Raw genomic sequence first — 17,167 nt, 5'->3', positions numbered from 1 at the left:
TTATTATCAAGCTCTGAAGAGTAAATAAATACCCCAAACTGGAGATGGACCAGCAATAGGAAATAGATGGCGAGGGAGGGAGGGAGGGTGTATTTAGCTCCATATGGAAATCATTAACCTGACTGAGTGCCTCCATTATAGGTGGACAAGTAAGCCGAACACAACTACACAGTTGTGTCATGGACTAGCTTTACACCAATAAGACTTCTGCGAAGAGAGTTAATACTTGCAGCATCTCCCCACTAGCAATGCAGTGTTGTTCTTTCACTTTTTAACGTGTGTCAGGACAAGAAGTGGACACGAGACGTTCTTCAGTTTTTTTACTTTTATGGAATGTAATTATTTTGTCTCTATACTTAATAGTGCACTGTTTGGCATTAAATGAACACACTCCGGCATTTTCTCAAACTGCAATTTGAAAGCACAAGTTGGACTTTGCACTTTTTGTTCCTGTGTTGCAGGAGCTTTTTAATTATGGTATGCATTGTCACTTACAGACTTTAATGTATTTACTTTGTGAGGCAGAAAATAAATATACTTTTACACCCAAATTATTCCACACTGGCAACGTTTTGTTCTGCCTTCAAGAGGCAACATTTGCAAAGGTAACTTGTTTTCCTGGTCCAGATACAACCTGAATGTTGGTAGTCAAAATAATGAATAAATGTTACTTCTATTCTCTTAATCAAGACTGATCTAAAACAGTGTTAGTTTCGTTTGCCTTATCCTTGAGACAGGTTACACAAAACAGAACCTAATAAGAAGGGTATTTCCATTTTTTTTTTTTTTAATGAACAATGCATCCCTTTGATAGGATTGTGTTTCTTTAGGTCATCAATGCCCCCAAAACACACTGTACACAATATACAAGGGAAACCACGATTCAGGCAAAAAAAAAAAAAACAACAACAAAAAAACCTTTTTAAATTATAATACAGTTTTGAGGAAAATATAAATAACTTTTTTCTTCTCTGGTTGAGCTCACTATGGTACAGACATATAATAAATAGATCAGATCTGACGTCACTCAGCTGATCTATAAATCATCTCTCTATGAGTCCATTTGTGTAGCAGCATTAGAGCAAAAAAATAAGCCAATGGAAACCGAGATCAGTCCCATCCCGTTTCCCTGGCAACCTTGTACAGATCGTTTAGTCACCCCCTCCCCTTCCATCTCAGCCACTGACTGTGATATTGCATTGTGGAAACAAGAATCTGGGGTATTTATACTCCTACAATGTAATGGCAAACTTATTTTAAAAAAAAAATAAATAAATAAATTGTTTTACAAGTTAAGGTGACAACTTGGCCCATGCGTGTTACACATGCAGAGGAAGTGAAGCACAGAGGTAAGAAGGCATAGTGTAGGGTAGCTGCTGGGTTATGCAGGTTTTGGTGCTAAATTGGTAAGAAGTCATTCTACACAATGAAAAGCAGATGCAGCGCAAGTAGCCAAAGATCATCGTACTTCCTGACTAAAAAACAAGCTCAGTAAGAATGCAACAGCTGAAGGAGGACATTATGCAAAAAAGGATGGCAATAACTGGCATAGAACTACATGCTATTCTCCTCATGTACATCGTAAGGGTGGCATATATTGTATAGTGCTCAAGATGACATACTACAGATGTTTGATTGTCTGAGAAACGAGAAATAGGAAAGGAATTGGTCGTCTGTGCTGACAGGAGGCTACAAGTTGCGCAAAGTGAGGAAAAGAAGCTCAAACGCGTGGCTTGCAAAGATCACAGGCAGGTGAACGTGAAGCGCAAAAGCTCCAGATTCTTTCCAAAAAACAAATAAACAAAACAGCAGGACCCTTTTTTTAGTGTTTTGTTTCAAAGGGGGAAAAAGTATGCAGGATCTGAGGACTCACTGGATGAACAAAATGTCTGTGATAACAGAAAACAACCTCTGGAAGGAGACACAGTCAATAGAATTATTATTCTGTTTTTTGAAACAGCTTGAGTCCTTTGTCCTTTTGATCCAGTTTGTTTTTGTCACGTATTATTGAGTGTTGCTCAAGTTTGCCAACGCTCTGAAGACAGTATTTGGTTAAGCTGCTCCTCTTTTTCGCCCGTTAAAAAAAAAAAATAAAATAAAAAAAAAATAATAATAATCCAGAAACAGCATTAGGCGGCAAAACCTTGTTTACAGATACCGATGTTCTTCATTTCCAGCTGGTTTGCTTGAAGAACAGCGAGTGACGCGACGCGACGGGATGTGATGTGATGTGACGTGACGTTCCCCTCCTCCTCCTTGGCTACTTGTACTCCGTTTTGAGCAACAGAGACACGCCAAAGCCGCTCCCAACCTTCGAGCCATATCGGTCTCTCAGTCTTTCATGGGTCATGGTTGGGTGGTGCGTTCAGGGGCTGGTAGGCAAGACACAGGCAGGGAGGAGGAGGGGGATCAGGATTCTGCAGGAGGGCCCTCTTCCTTTTCAACGGGTTTTGTCAGCTTTGTCAGGATCGCCTCAGCCTCTTCGTACATCTGAAATAAGCAAGAAAAAACATAACATTTACGTCGGCTTGGGTGGGAGTGGGGAAAGAGAAATAAGACTTACTGGCATGAACTGCACATCCTGGAAGAGCTCCTGTATGAAACGCCTGGAGGTCAGACGAAACATACAGTGGGCTAAGAGGTGAGACACCTCCGAGTACAGGCAGATGTCATCAAACGCATATGGAAACTTCTCTTTTATCCTGACGAGAAATCAAGGAAATACGCGTGTAAATGTAACAATCAAGGATCCATTGGAAAAAAAATACCAGTAGAGAACACGACAATTACGTGAGAAGTCCTGTTTCGTGTCCTTTGGTCCCTACAGACGAGCTGAGGTTGATGATGAGGCGAAGCACCTCTTTTCTTAGCAGCACTCGAGGGGCAGGGCTGTCCTCTGATATTGCCTTGCCGCCTACATACAGAGTATGACGTACCACAGGATTCAAAACATGCCTCTGGTCACGTAACCTCGTTTATTGCGGGGGTTACCTTCCAGAAACCCCCTGCAATAAACGAAATGTGAAGGGATCATTATTCATTACATTATTATATACATTTATAAGTTTCATACTGTATATGCAATTCAAAGCCAATATGTGATACTCGAGAGGTGCAAGTATTTTATTTGTCCACTCGAGGTCTCCATCCACACACACTCTCTATTCTCAAGCACGGCTATTAAAGGCGGACATGCTCTGCTTGAATGACGGCGACAACCGCCCATGCGAAAATGGTGTGAACAGCTGATATCTTGCTCCGACCACTGGCACTCCTCCTCACACTTACGGTCCAGCAAAAAGCATGACGGGAACCCAGAATCCATCGTGGGAACGTTTTAATCTACAGGACAGTAGTTGTAGAAAATCAAGCTAAACGTTGCTCTTTACTTGCATTTGCTCCTGTCGATATTGTTATGAGTGTATAAATTAGCTATTCCTAGGGCTAAGGCTGGTATTGGTCAATTAATTTCATAAAACTCTGACTGTGGCTTGTGTTTCAAACGGTGGCTTTACGGTCATGTTCTTTGTATCCTCAAGCAATTTGGTGACTCACCAAATGTAAAAGTTGAGATTACTTTTTCCATTTTCTCGTAGGAATAAGAGCTCAATTATTACTAATTATTATGTGAGTCATTGCTGCCACATTAAAATCATATAGCTAACTGTACCAAAGATATGCAGGTGACTAACTGAATACACTGGTCTATAAATCCGCAATAAGTGAACCACGATACAGACACCGTGAGGGATAACTGTACACAATATTGAGTCAGCATTTTTCTTATTTTCACCAATGACAATGTCGCTCGGCGTGGGCGTGCCACAGATGGAGCCTTGTGACACGGCGGCATCGCTGCACCCTGACACGCCGGAGAACTTGGACTGAGGCATCACCTCCAAACGATGGCCGCTCTGCCCCCCCCAGGACGGGAAGTCCACATAGTCTGGAAGAACAAGGTCACACACAGCAAATCAGCAAAGCAAAGAAAAACAAGCAATTTCACTATGTGACGGATTTGATGTGGTTTTGCAAGAGTGGACGATGTGCCATGCTGATAGACTCCTCCCCCAAAATATTTTTTTTGTATCAGAGCAATGCATCATGGGATATATTGTCACCTATCTATCCATCCATCCATCTATCTATTCTAGTGGCCTTCAGTTGTTCACTACTTTTCAAAATACATAGTGGAAACATTAAAGCTCCTTTATAGTACCTCACATTCGAACTGCACTACAAAATGGCAAACTCACTAAACAGTGAAACCCCACCTAGTCGCAATTCAGAATTCACAAATTTGTTGCTTGGCGGATATTTTGGCAAATCTAGCCTCCATAATTTGATGAAAAACAATACTAACCTCTTTGCTGTTTTTGTGCTCAAACCATAGCCATGACTAATATAAAAAATTACTTTGGCCCCAGCTTGTGGCATTTTGGTGCCAAGGAACTATGCTGAAGTGAGGAGAGGAGGTTCATTTAGTCAGGCCATAGCCTTGTCTAATAGAAAAGAAAGTGATTTGCTGCCATCTTGTGGTATGCCTGGGGAATTACAAAAATGTTTTATGTGGGCGTCAGATACAGATTTTTCACTATTCGCGGTGGGGCTCGGCTTGAGTGATGTAATTACAGGTGCTTTCACTCCGTTCCTACGGTGGCAATGTCATTCGAATTTTTTTTTTTTCTGAACACACCATTATCTATCACTCAACTACATTACTTACAGTAAATATTTGCGTGAAAAACATTTTCTAGGCCATAAATGTAAACCAATCAAATGAAAAAGTAAGCATGTCTTCTTGTGCTACACAACTAGTTTGTTGTAACCTTAAAACACCGTATGTCAGGATCTTGTAAACCAAGGACAGCCTGCAAAGCAAAAGGTGCAGGGTGTGGACAGTTATGCAACCAGCTTATTATTCATTTTTAACAGATTTGCAAAATTGTACTGGTGCCGTCTCACATTGATTCTTACCATATTATTCATAAATACTTTGTCCGTCTCATTTTTACATCACAAAAAGGAATCCTAACAGCGTTGCACTCAAATAACAAATTTAAACCTTTGACTAGTGATTGAGTGCGTGTGTGCACGCGAACTCACCTGTCCGAGACCGTGCACTGTTGACAGGTGGCTGTGCGGGATATCCGAGGACAATGGCTCCTACGCAGTAGAGGCAGTTCTCCTCGTTGTGATCTTGCAGTCCCGTCTCATCCGAGTCCACAATGTGGTTCAGGCAGTCGCCTCGGTTCACGATCAGCTCGGAGATGCTGAACTGTTGCTTCAGTATTGGGAGGGCGGGACGATCGCCTACAGGGTTAATGATGCAGGAATGAGCACAATCTCAAAGTATCTGCTAAAAATCTTGGTCCCTTTGCAGATACTGTGGATTCAAAAAATATGTCTTTTATTTCAGGCAATAAGAGAACTTTACCATTTTCATCACCAAAGAGAAAGCGTTTCCTCTCCTCTGACGGTGGGCTTATCCTCTGTTGAAAGTACGGCGTGTCTCTGATGTGAAACATGTCATTAATGTCCACAGGCAGCGCAAGACCAATGTAGTCATCGCTGCACCCATAGGTGGCGCTAGAGACCATGGAGCGCACAGAGGAGCAACGTTGCAAGGTGCTCTGGTTGATTGGGCTGAGAAGCTCCTCTTTGTCCAGGGAGGCAAAGCTCAGAGCCTTCAAAAACCTAGGGAGGCCAAGAGGAGAGGTACGTGAGAGGATCCGGGGGGAGAGACTGGGACGGAAAGACAGGGAGTAACAGCAAAAACCGGTGGATGAAGCAGAGAGAGAGAGATTTGGTGAGGAGAGAGCGAGAAGGATGTTGGACAAAAGGGCGAGGACACATCAGAAGCTTGCAGTCCGTTCAAGTGTTGAGTCATGAAACAGTGTCAAAATTTAAAAGCTGACTGAAGTTTCAAATGGACAAGGAAAATTATTTCATATCAAATGCAACACGCTCAACTCACGACAACAAAAGTGATAATCAGATTTTTATTATTATTTTTTTTTTATATAGTGGCCTGGACATTTACTTCCTTAACAGCACAGAGTGCCATATGTCCACTTAAATGCATACTGTAAGTAAGGTTTCCTCCAGCTTCTGGTCTATATTTACCCCGCGACTGGCTGGCAACCAGTCCAGTGTGTAGGCTGTAGTGAAAGGAGGGCACCGGGTGATATGCGATACATCACTCGGCTTGAAGAGAATTGAGGTTACGTGAGTAACCACACGTTTTCTTACAAACCTTGCTCGGTATCTCACAATGTAAGAGGCCACAGGTACGCCCCGTGGCCAAAGAGGCCTGCATATGGCCAGTGTTGGATGCACCGCGCCACACTTCTTCAACTCATCTCCGAGGAGCTGATTGCACATGTTTTGCTTGCATCCGGGCAATGTAGAAACAAAAGGGTCCTTCCCGCAGATGAAGACACCACACACTGCGAGACAGGAGTGTGAGTCCACCCAACTACCAACTTTGCCGCCACCACCACCACCTGTTATAGGCACCCATGTGGATGGTCACGACAGAGGGCGCGTCGGTGAATATGATCCGTGGTTACAGGTCAGATGTGTTTCAACTAATACTAACAACCAATCTACAAGGGACTCGCTGTCAAGTTCTAAAGGGGTCAAAACACTGTTAACGACACCTGTGGGCAAAGAGGCAACACAGGGGAGTAAAGGCAGAACTGCACAAGAATCTAACTAACAAGGACACTGGCAAGGTCCACCCACCGTGGCACCAGGGTTCTTGAGAGTCTGCGGTATGGACTTAAGATGTCGGACTCTGGGCAGGTACTTCTCCTATCTAATAACCTGACAAACACAGCAGAATGTGCACGAAACAAAAACAACAAACCTGTGACTGCTGATGTAGACAGAAACCCAGACCCTCCCCTTAAAGGTAGATCCTGCATGTAAACAGTATAAGGAAATGTGGGCATCACTATATTGCTGAAAAAAGGGAAAATGGAAGGAAATATGAGGCTGCTCGTCCCCCCCCCCCCCCCTAAACAGCTTCCACGCATCTTGTTTGTCTATTTATCCAGAGACCATTTGTGAGGTCAGAGCTCGCTGATTGATGTTGGACGAGAGGGCCTGGCTCACAATATCTGTTCTAGCTCGTCCCAAAGGTCCTTTACTGATTCAGAGGTGTGACTTAATTCTTTGGTCCATAGCACTTCAATTGTGAAGCATGACATCGTATGCTTTGCTCCTAGCTTTTTCTATTCATAGAAAACAGCGAAAATGAGGACACTGACGAATCATTAATAAAGAGAAATAAACAAGAATTAAGGGCACTTTTGCTCCATAGTTTCCATAGCCAGGCCTTACCTGCGGGGTGTAAGTCGAGAGTCCAAGCTGCCAGTCTTCATAGTGATGGTGTCTGTGAATAGCACATCTTTTGCAGGTGAAGCCAGCGCTTCGCTGTGGGACAGAGACGGGTGGATCCTTTGTTGCTGCAGCCGCTTCAACGTGGCATAGCCCAGCGCGTCTCTCGGGCTAGTGTACATGAAGCTGCAGTCAGCCAGGCTCTTGATGGTGGTCACTGAGGGGGACTTGAGAGATTGAGCTCGACGGGGGAGTGTGTGCGAGGAGCCGGGTGGTACCAGAGAGACGGTGGAGGACTTGGATGCAGATACGTGGTTTGTCTGCGCCTGGGGGGTGAGAGGGGACAGCGTTTTGACAGTCTTCGCTGAGACAACCGTGTTGAGGCTAACGCAGTCAGAAGAGTCCGGTTCGGGTTCGGAATGCTCAGGGTTTCCGACGGTTTCCCTTGATGGGCTGGAGCTCATGGAACTGATGCCGCTGGTCGTGGTGTCTGTGTTAAAGCTCTGACTGCGGCTCTTGAACTGGGTACCTCCCGCGCTCCCCACCCCTCCCACGTTACCCCCGCTAGATGAGGAACCTCCATCTCCTCCTGCCAGACGCTCTCGGCTGCTCTGCTCCCGTTCTCGACATGGCTGCTCCGCGTGCCCTCCCAGACCACTGAGTGCCAGACCTGAGCCTCCTCCCCGGGCCAGCTTTCCATCTACGAGATGCTCCTCAGATCCCCCTCTGGTCCCGACAAATGACGTCTCCAGGCTGACCGTGGGACTCTTCGGCATTCCCCTACCATTTAACACAGTGGTGAAGACATCACCCTGGTTCGGGCTGTAGACAGAAGGCTCTGTCACTGTCCGGTTCCGCCTCATCTTAAACTCAGTCGGCGTGCGGGACCCCATTGGGGTCTTGTGGTCACTTGTGGAGCGCAGCTTCTTGCTGGGCAGGGACAGGGAGTTGAGGAAGCGTGCCCGAACAAAGCGTGTGGAGGCCAGGATAGTGAAGGGGCTGCGGTCCTTGACTGGTTTGGAGTGTATATAGAAAGGAGTCTCATCTGACTGGTCCAGAACATCACACTTGTCATCATCCAGGATGTACATGTCTGAAAGCACAAAGTGAAAAGATAAGTATCATGTTCTCCAACATTGAACAGTGCGAACACTAATACAGCCGTCCTACATACTCGGTTGAGACTCGCTTTCACTGTTGTGACGGGAGCTGGTGGATTCAGAGTTGAGACTCAGCGTGCTTGGCACGGACGACAGTTCAGAGGTCAACTGGGTTTCGACCTCATCTGGAGTGACTGGCCACAGCGTCCTGCGACTGTGCCTGACTGCATCCCAACCGTACTGCTTCAACATCTCACACCCCTGCCTCGTCTTGGAGATCACTCCCAGCACATAAACGCACGTACTGTGCACAGAAACAAATTACTTAATTAGTTAATAGGCAGAGGACTAACAGAGAGTTAGTGAATACACCATGCAACGTAATATTTATTTAATTCAATGTTACTGTTAATAAGTAAATATATCATAACGGAATTCTGGTCAACTTTCAAGAATTAACAGTAGAGTTTCTTTACTATACAGAACTAAATGATGGGTAACGTAATCAAAAACAATCATTTCTCATTTTTTCCGTGTTAGTGCCTCATGCTTAGAGACGTGAGGTCTTGAATAAATGCATTCCAACTGAAGAAGAAAAATGAAGAAGCACAAAGAAGGCCTCACCCTCGTACTGACAACACCTCGCAGTGCTGCGCTAATGTAAGCATGTCAGGGATGACGTTCTCCTCATGGAGGAGATTCAGGCCCCAGTTTGAAGAGCCAATGTTGCCCTGGATGGAAATGAAACAACAACAATCCATCAGAGATGTAATTACCTTAACGCAATTATCATTAAGTAAACAAGCATTGAGGTACAAACCAAAATTGACAGCGCCTGATATGCCCTTTCACCTCAGAGATGATGGATTAGAAAAATAAAAGTAGGCCTTGTACTTTTTTTTCTATGTGTAATCACCAGAAACGGTTTAAATTTTGTATTCAGAACTTTCAGTATTAGGATGAATAAGCTTGTAAAAACAAAAGCGTATAAATCATTCCTTAAAGACATGCAGTGATATAAACTGTTGCTGACCAGAGCCCAGAGAGCTGCCTTCAGCTGCTTGATGCCCTCCCAGGTGTCCAGCATCGGGGAGCGAACCGTGTAGCTGAGGTCAGGAACTATACTCTGGAGACAGACAGAGAAGGGTTCCAAATAAATACGCATGACTTTACCGAGAAGAAAAAAATGTTGCAAGTTACACTATAACGTAATTACCTGAGTCTCCAATAGATGGCAGCCTGTCTTATCGTGGACTAGCTGACCGTACAAGTGCACAGGGAGATAGACATTTGGTCTTTGTAACCTGAAGAAGAACATCAATGAAATGAAGACAGAAGTAATTTTGGCTGGTAATCAAAATGTAAAGCAGTAAAATCAGCTTCTTACCTTTGGTTGCTGCGTCTGACATAGTTATCGCCATCAACCGGTTTGCGATAGGTTGTTAGTGCTTCGTTGAGTTGCTCCTCTATCAGGTCTACATATTTTAAGTTGTATTCCTGCAATTTAAAAGGCAATTTCATCGTGAAATGAAATTAAACACTTTTTTTAAATGAAAGGTTCTGGTTGGTAAAATGGTACACTGGGAAAATAAATCCGTCTAAGAAGCCCCTGTGTTGTACCTTCTGCCATTTGTCGAGCTGTTTGCTGACATAACCTCTCTCATTGAGGTAAGAAAAACCTTTAGGTATGGACAGGAACCTACAGTCGAAACAGAATGTAGTATGTCTGTGACTAAACTCAATGAATGATGTACAGTGGGTATGGAAAGTTTTCAGACCCCCTTCAATTTTTCACTCTTTGTTATATTGCAGCCATTAGTTAAAATCATTTAAGTTCATTTTTCCCCCTCATTAATGTACACACAGCACCCCATATTGACAGAAAAAAAGAGACTCGTTGAAATTTCTGCAGATTTATCAAAAAAAGAAAAATTGAAATATCACACAGCCATAAGTATTCAGACCCTTTGCTCAGTATTTAATAGAAGTTCCATTTTGAGCTAACACAGCCATAGTCTTTACGGGATTGATGCAACAGGTTTTTCACACCTGGATTTGGGGATCATCTGCCATTCACTCTTGCAGATCCTCTCCAGTTCTGTCAGGTTGGATGGTGAAAGTTGGAAGACAGTCATTTTCAGGTCTCTCCAGAGATGGTCAATTGGGTTTAAGTCAGGGCTCTGTCTGGGCCATTCAAAAACAGTCACTGAGTTGTTCTGAAGCCACTCTTTCGGTATTTTAGCTGTGTGCTTAGGGTCATTGTCTTTTTTGAAGGTGAACTTTCGGCCCAGTCAGAGGTTCTGAGCACTCTGGACAAGGTTTTCGTCCAGAATATGCCTGGTACTTGGCCGCATTCATCTTTTCTTCGATTGCAACCAGTCTCCCTGTCCCAGTAGCTGAAAAACACCCCCACAGCATGTTGCTCCCACCACCATGCTTCACTGTTGGGACTGTATTGGACAGGTGATGAGCAGTGCCTGGTTTTCTTCACGTATGCCACCTAGAATTAAAGCCAACAATTTCTACCTTGGTCTCATCAGTCCAGAGGATCTTATTTCTCACCATCTTGGAGTCCTTCAGGTGTTTTTTTTAGCAAACTCCATGCAGGCTTTCATGTGTCTTGCACTGAGGAGAGGCTTCCGTCGAGCTACTCTGCCATAAAGCCCCGACTGGTGGAGGGATGTAGTGATGGTTGACTTTCTAGAACTTTCTCCCATCTCCCGACTGCATCTCTGGAGCTCAGCCACAGTGATCTTTGGGTTCTTCTTTACCTCTCTCATCAAGGTTACTCAGTTTGGCTGGACGGCCAGCTCTAGGATGGGTTCTGGTCGTCCCTAATGTCTTCCATTTCAGGATTATGGAGCCCACTGTGCTCTTAGGACCCTTAAGTGCAGCAGAAATGTTTTTGTAACCGTGGCCAGATCTGTGCCCTGCCACAATCCAGTCTCTGAGATCTTCAGGCAGTTCCTTTGACCTCATGATTCTCATTTGCTCTGACATGCACTGTGAGCTGTAAGGTCGTATATAGACAGGTGTGTGGCTTTCCTAATCAAGTCCAATCAGGATAATCAAACAGCTGGACTCCAATGAAGGTGTAGAACCATTTTAAGGATGATCAGGAGAAATGGACAGCACCCGAGTTAAATATATGAGTGTCACAGCAAAGGGACTGAATACTTATGGCTGTGTGATATTTCAGTTTATGTTTTTTAATATATCAGCAAAAATTTCAACAATTACATCTTTTTCCTGTCAATATGGGATGCTGTGTGTACATTAATGAGGGAAAATGAACTTAAATGAGTTTAACAAATGGCTACAATAAAACAAAGAGTGAAAAATTTAAGGTGGTCTGAAAACTTTCCGTATCCACTGTGTATAACTCAATGGAGCATCTAGCACAAATTACCTGAGGAGCAGTAGGAGGCCTTTGTCTCCCAGGTGGGACAAAGCTGGTTTCAGCTGGATGAGGGCATGAAGGTTGGCCTGGCAAATGTTAAAAAATATCTCATCAGACAACAGAATTGGCAAAAATCTCTGGGGTTAGATATATCAACTTTCTTCTACTACCATTATAGTACAGTGGTACCTTCAAATACGAGTGCCCCAGTCTAGTTAGTTTAGTTTTTCGAGGTACTAGCTATCACTTGGTCGATTTTTTTGCTTTGCGTTTCGAGCCGAAAGATGAATTACGAGTGAGCTTGGGATACGCTCAAGTGAAGTGGGGGGGAAGAAAAACAGAGCAATTTATTGAACTGGACAAACAGTCAAACACCCAAATACAAAATGTAAAAACTGTCAAGGACAAGATGCTGAGATAACTAACCACGTGACAAACGGCCATCCTGAGCTGGAATCAAAGCTCCTGACTTCAATCACTCGGTCACGCCCCTTAAAGCCACACGTCAACACACAAATACTTGTGTTCCGTTTAGGTAATTACACTTTATAAAATCAGTGCATTTATTTATATTCGGTTTTTATTTCACTATGTTACCCTAAAGTGCAGATTTTATTTATTAAACACATGCAACCAAAAATGGCTGTGTTATGGGCTGGACTGGATGGATGGACATTTTAATTCATCTCAGTGAGGGAGATTGACTTGACAAGTCAATTCAGTTACCAGTTTGGTCACAGAACGAATTAAACTCTTAAAATTAAGATACCACTGTATTTGTAATTCCCTCTAACCTAGTAAAATTACAATCAAAATGTTTAATTTTTCAGGAAAAACAATGTCTCAACTTAAAATAAGTATAAACAATGATAATAAAAAAGAATAAATCCATCAATCCATACATTTTCTGTAGCGCTTTTCCTCACTAGGCCTACGTGCTGAGAGAGACATCCATCCATTTTCTACCGCTTATCCGAGGTCGCAGGGGCAGCAGCTTTAGCAGGGACGCCCAGACTTCCCTCCCCCCAGCCACTTCATTCACCTCTTCCGGGGGGATCCAGAGGCGTTCCCGGACCAGCCGAAGGACGTAGTCTCTCCAGCGTGTCCCGGGTCGTCCCCGGGGTCTCCTCCCGGTGGGACGTGCCCGGAACACCTCACCGGGGAGGCGTCCGGGAGGCATCAGAATCAGATGCCCCAGCCACCTCATCTGGCTCCTCTCAATGTGGAGGAGCAGCGGCTCTACTCTGAGCTCCTCCCGGATGACCGCTATCTCTAAGGGAGGGCCCGAACACCCTGCGGAGGTAACTCATTTCGGCCGCTTGTATCCGGGATCTCCTTCTTTCGGTCACGACCCACACCTCGTGACCATAGGTGAGGGTAGGAACGTAGATCGACCGGTAAATTGAGAGCTTCGCCTTTCGGCTTAGCTCCTTCTTCACCACAACGGACCGATACAAAGTCCGCATCACTGCACCGATCCGCCTGTCGATCTCCCGTTCCATTCTTCCCTCACTCGTGAACAAGACCCCAAGATACTTGAACTACTCCACTTGGGGCAGGATCTCATCCCCGACCTAGAGAGGACACGCCACCCTTTTCCGACTGAGGACCACGGTCTCAAATTTGGAGGTGCTGATTCTCATCCCAGCCGCTTCACACTCGACTGCGAACCGCTCCAGTGAGAGTTGGAGATCACGGCTTGGTGAAGCCAACAGAACCACAACCTCTGCAAAAAGCAGAGATGCAATACTGAGGCCACCATAGCGGACCCCCTCTACGCCTAGGCTGCGCCTAGAAATTCTGTCCATAAAAGTTATGAACAGAATCGGTCACAAAGGGCAGCCTTGGCGGAGTCCAACCCTCACCGGAAAAGAGTCCGACTTACTGACGGATATGCGGATCAAACTCTGACACCGATCGTACAGGGACCGAACAGCCCGTATCAGGGGGTTCGGTACCCATACTCCCGAAGCACCCCCGCTGGACTCCCGGAGTGACACGGTCCAAGTCCACAAAACACATGTAGACTGGTTGGGCGAACTCTCATGCACCCTCAGTACCCTGCCGAGGGTGTAGAGCTGGTCCACTGTTCCACGGCCATGACGAAAACCACACTGCTCCTCCTGAATCTGAGATTTGACTCCCCGACGGACCCTCCTCTCCAGCACCCCTGGATAGACCTTACCAAGGAGGCTGAGGAGTGTGATCCCCTTGTAGTTGGAACACACCCTCCGGTCCCCTTTCTTAAAAAGGGGTACCAGCACCCCAGTCTGCCAATTCAGAGGCACTGTCCCCGATGTCCATGCGATGTTCCAGAGGCGTGTCAACCAGGACAGCCCCACAACATCCACCGAATCTCATCCACCCCTGGGGCCTTGCCACAGAGGAGCTTTTTAAACACCTCGGTGATCTCAACCCCAGAGATAGGAGAGCCCGCCTCAGAGAACGCAGACTCTTCTTCCTCATGGGAAGGCGTGTTAGTGGCATTGAGGAGGTCTTCAAAGTATTCTCCCCACCGACTATTAACGTCCCGATTCGAGGTCAGCAGCGCCCCATCCCCACTAAACACATTGTTGATGGGGCACTACTTCCCCCTCCTGAGACGCCGGATGGCGGACCAGAATTTCCTCAAAGCCGTCCGGAAGTATATTTCCATGGCCTCACCGAACTCCTCCCACGTCCGTGTTTTTGCCTCGACGACCACCAAAGCTGCATTCCGCTTGGCCAGCCGGTACCCATCAGCTGCCTCAGGAGTCCCACAGGCCAAAAAGGCCCGATAGGACTCCTTCAGCTTGACGTCATCCCTCACCGTTTGTGTCCACCAACGGGTTCGGGGATTGCCGCCACGACAGGCATCGACCATCTTACATCCACAGCTCCGGTCGGCCGCCTCAGCAAAGGAGGCGCAGAACACTTGATGTCCCTCGCCTCTCCCGGAACGTGAGCAAAGTTCTGTCGGAAGTGTGAGTTGAAACTCCTTCTGACAGGAGATTCTGCCAGACGTTCCCACCAGACCCTCACAATACGTTTGGGCCTGCCACGTCGGACCGGCATCTTCCCCCACCATCGGAGCTAACTCACCACCAGGTGGAGATCAGTTGACAGCTCCGCCCCTCTCTTCAGCCGAGTGTACAAGGAATGCAGCCGCAAGTCCGATGACACGACCACAAAGTTGATCATCGAACTGCGACCTAGGGTGTCCTGGTGCCAAGTGCACGTGTGGACACCCTTATGCTTGGACATGGTGTTCGTTGTGGACAATCCGTGATGAGCACAGAAGTCCAATAACAGAGCACCGCTCGGGTTCTGATCGGGAGGGCCGTTCCTCCCAATCACCCCTTTCCAGGTATCACTGTCATGAAGTCCCCCAGCGGTCATGAAGTCCCCCAGCGGGAGCGCTCTCCACCACCCCCTCCAAGGACTCCAAGAAGGGTGGGTACTCTGAATTTCTGTTTGGTGCATAGGCACAAACAACAGTCAGGATTCGTCTTCCCACCCGAATGGCGGAGGGAGGCTACCCTCTCGTCCACCGGGGTGAACACCAACGTACAGGCGCCGAGCCGGGGGGGGGGCAATAAGTATACCCACACCTGCTCGGGCCTCTCACCGTGGGCAACTCCAGAGTGGAAGAGAGCCCAACCCCTCTCGAGAGGACTGGTACCAGAGCCCAAGCTATATATCTAGTCAGAACTTCTCGAACTCGCACACCAGCTTGGGCTCCTTCCCTGCCAGAGAGGTGACATTCCACGTCCCTAGAGCCAGCTTCTGTAACCGGGGATCGGATCGCCAAGGTCCCCGCTTTCCGCCACCGGCCAGCTCACACTGCACCCGACCCCTATGGCCCCTCCCACAGGCGGTGAGCTCATGGGAAGGGGGACCCACGTTACCCTTTTGGGCTGCGCCCGGCCGGGCCCCACGGGTGCAGGCCCGGCCACCAGGCGCTCGTCTTTGAGCCCCACCTCCAGGTCTGGCTCCAGAGGGGGGCCCCGGTGACTGTGAAGTATGAAGTGTGTGTGTTTCCATCATCACCTTGTCCTCACAGGCTTCGTCCAGAATGTCGAGGGCCTCCATGGACACAGCCTTGCTATGGTCGTGAAGCTGTGTGACCAGCAGCTCCATGCCCCAGCTGCTAAAGAACTCCACACCTGCTCGCAACAACACACGGAGGTGCTTGGTGGCGTACAGTCTGCAGGTCTGCTCACAAGACGCATTGTTGAAGAGAAGGGGGACAAGAATAATACAGCATTACCAACAGTGACTGTAGATGCTTTTTAAAAAGGCTTAAAAACACACCTTTTTAGAAAAGCTTTTGGCTAGAATGTTTCTTTTGTGTACACATCGTTTTGTTTAGTATTGTTGCGTTTAATGTTGCTTAGTTTCTTTTAGATGTACCTAATTTCTAAGTATTACCTCTTTTAATGTTGCACCGTAGCACTTTCAGTCACAATTCAACAAATAATAATTTGAATGTGTCTAATTGAGCTTCCTAATCACAACCTGATAAGATATATTTGTGTGTTTCTGTTGTTGCCCTACATCAGTAGCAGCAGTGAGGATCTTGGAGAGGATCACTCTTGCCAGACCATCCCTGCTGTAGTCCAATGTGGCTACAGCAAGCTTCAGCACAGCGTCCTGGTTCTTCACAGAGCACAGATTCAGCAGGCTGCAGAAACGAACCACAGATCAAATGTTCAACTGAATTGTGTAAATGTGTGTAGATGGGAATGCACAAGAAATCTGTTAGTTTGTTCCTGTACACTCACCACTGAAACAGGCCACATTTCTCCAGAAGTTTGACTCCTTGAGGGTGTGCAGAGAGTGTCCCCAAGAAGAGAAAGTAGTGTTGGCTAAGTGTGGTGAGCAGGCCGTTACTTTGCAGGCAGCGCTCAGGCTTGAGGCCTGCAGATGAAGACAGCCATGATACCATATCCCTCACCAGGTCCTCCAGGTAGCCCTGGCCATCCTAGTAAATAATGGGAGCAGATAAAGACCCAACAGGACAAGCAAGTGAGAGAAATACAAAAATGAAATAAAATGGAAAAAAATGAGTTTCTAGATTCATAATGAGAAAATAATGAGTCTCCAAATTTTTTCTCACCTCATCCGAATCCATGAGGAACTCAACAAACTGACAGCCAACCACAGTGAGTTGTCTCGCCTTCACGTGGTCTAAAGCCAGCCCTGCGTACAATTTACTGCTGGGCTTGTAGAAGTACAGCAGCCTCCGAACAAACCTGCATCACATGCAAAAAAAAAAAAAGTGCAATAATCAGAACCACGCAGACATATATATCAAGGACATGCTGTTCTAGAGTTTGTCAGT

At 46.2% G+C, this 17,167-nt stretch overlaps 1 protein-coding gene across 3 annotated transcripts in view; it reads right to left on the bottom strand.

Annotated features, from left to right (window-relative positions):
• Positions 1 to 73: 73 nt before the first annotated feature.
• Positions 74 to 17,167, bottom strand: part of LOC133399688 (rapamycin-insensitive companion of mTOR-like) — a 30,213-nt gene continuing 13,119 nt past the window's right edge. The window contains exons 20-38 of one of the 3 annotated variants that reach the window (XM_061671415.1): positions 16,943 to 17,078; positions 16,608 to 16,807; positions 16,381 to 16,507; positions 15,874 to 16,038; positions 11,854 to 11,930; positions 10,065 to 10,143; positions 9,832 to 9,941; positions 9,661 to 9,748; positions 9,478 to 9,570; positions 9,069 to 9,175; positions 8,519 to 8,748; positions 7,348 to 8,437; positions 6,748 to 6,828; positions 5,438 to 5,697; positions 5,107 to 5,313; positions 3,794 to 3,946; positions 2,791 to 2,914; positions 2,564 to 2,702; positions 74 to 2,490 (exon numbers count right to left, since the gene is read on the bottom strand). In XM_061671415.1, coding sequence (XP_061527399.1) covers positions 2,410 to 2,490; positions 2,564 to 2,702; positions 2,791 to 2,914; positions 3,794 to 3,946; positions 5,107 to 5,313; positions 5,438 to 5,697; positions 6,748 to 6,828; positions 7,348 to 8,437; positions 8,519 to 8,748; positions 9,069 to 9,175; positions 9,478 to 9,570; positions 9,661 to 9,748; positions 9,832 to 9,941; positions 10,065 to 10,143; positions 11,854 to 11,930; positions 15,874 to 16,038; positions 16,381 to 16,507; positions 16,608 to 16,807; positions 16,943 to 17,078 — 3,547 coding nt within the window. In that variant the 3' untranslated portion in view covers positions 74 to 2,409. Of the gene's footprint in view, positions 2,491 to 2,563; positions 2,703 to 2,790; positions 2,915 to 3,793; positions 3,947 to 5,106; positions 5,314 to 5,437; positions 5,746 to 6,747; positions 6,829 to 7,347; positions 8,438 to 8,518; positions 8,749 to 9,068; positions 9,176 to 9,477; positions 9,571 to 9,660; positions 9,749 to 9,831; positions 9,942 to 10,064; positions 10,144 to 11,853; positions 11,931 to 15,873; positions 16,039 to 16,380; positions 16,508 to 16,607; positions 16,808 to 16,942; positions 17,079 to 17,167 lie in introns of all 3 variants that reach the window. The other 2 variants (XM_061671413.1, XM_061671414.1) reach the window with 2 other exon arrangements.

The sequence above is a fragment of the Phycodurus eques genome, chromosome 3 (genome assembly GCF_024500275.1).
Source record: "Phycodurus eques isolate BA_2022a chromosome 3, UOR_Pequ_1.1, whole genome shotgun sequence".
In the NCBI taxonomy this organism is placed as follows: domain Eukaryota; kingdom Metazoa; phylum Chordata; class Actinopteri; order Syngnathiformes; family Syngnathidae; genus Phycodurus; species Phycodurus eques.
The sequence above is the reverse complement of the archived record's forward strand: the minus strand, read 5'-3'. Positions and strand labels throughout refer to the sequence as shown.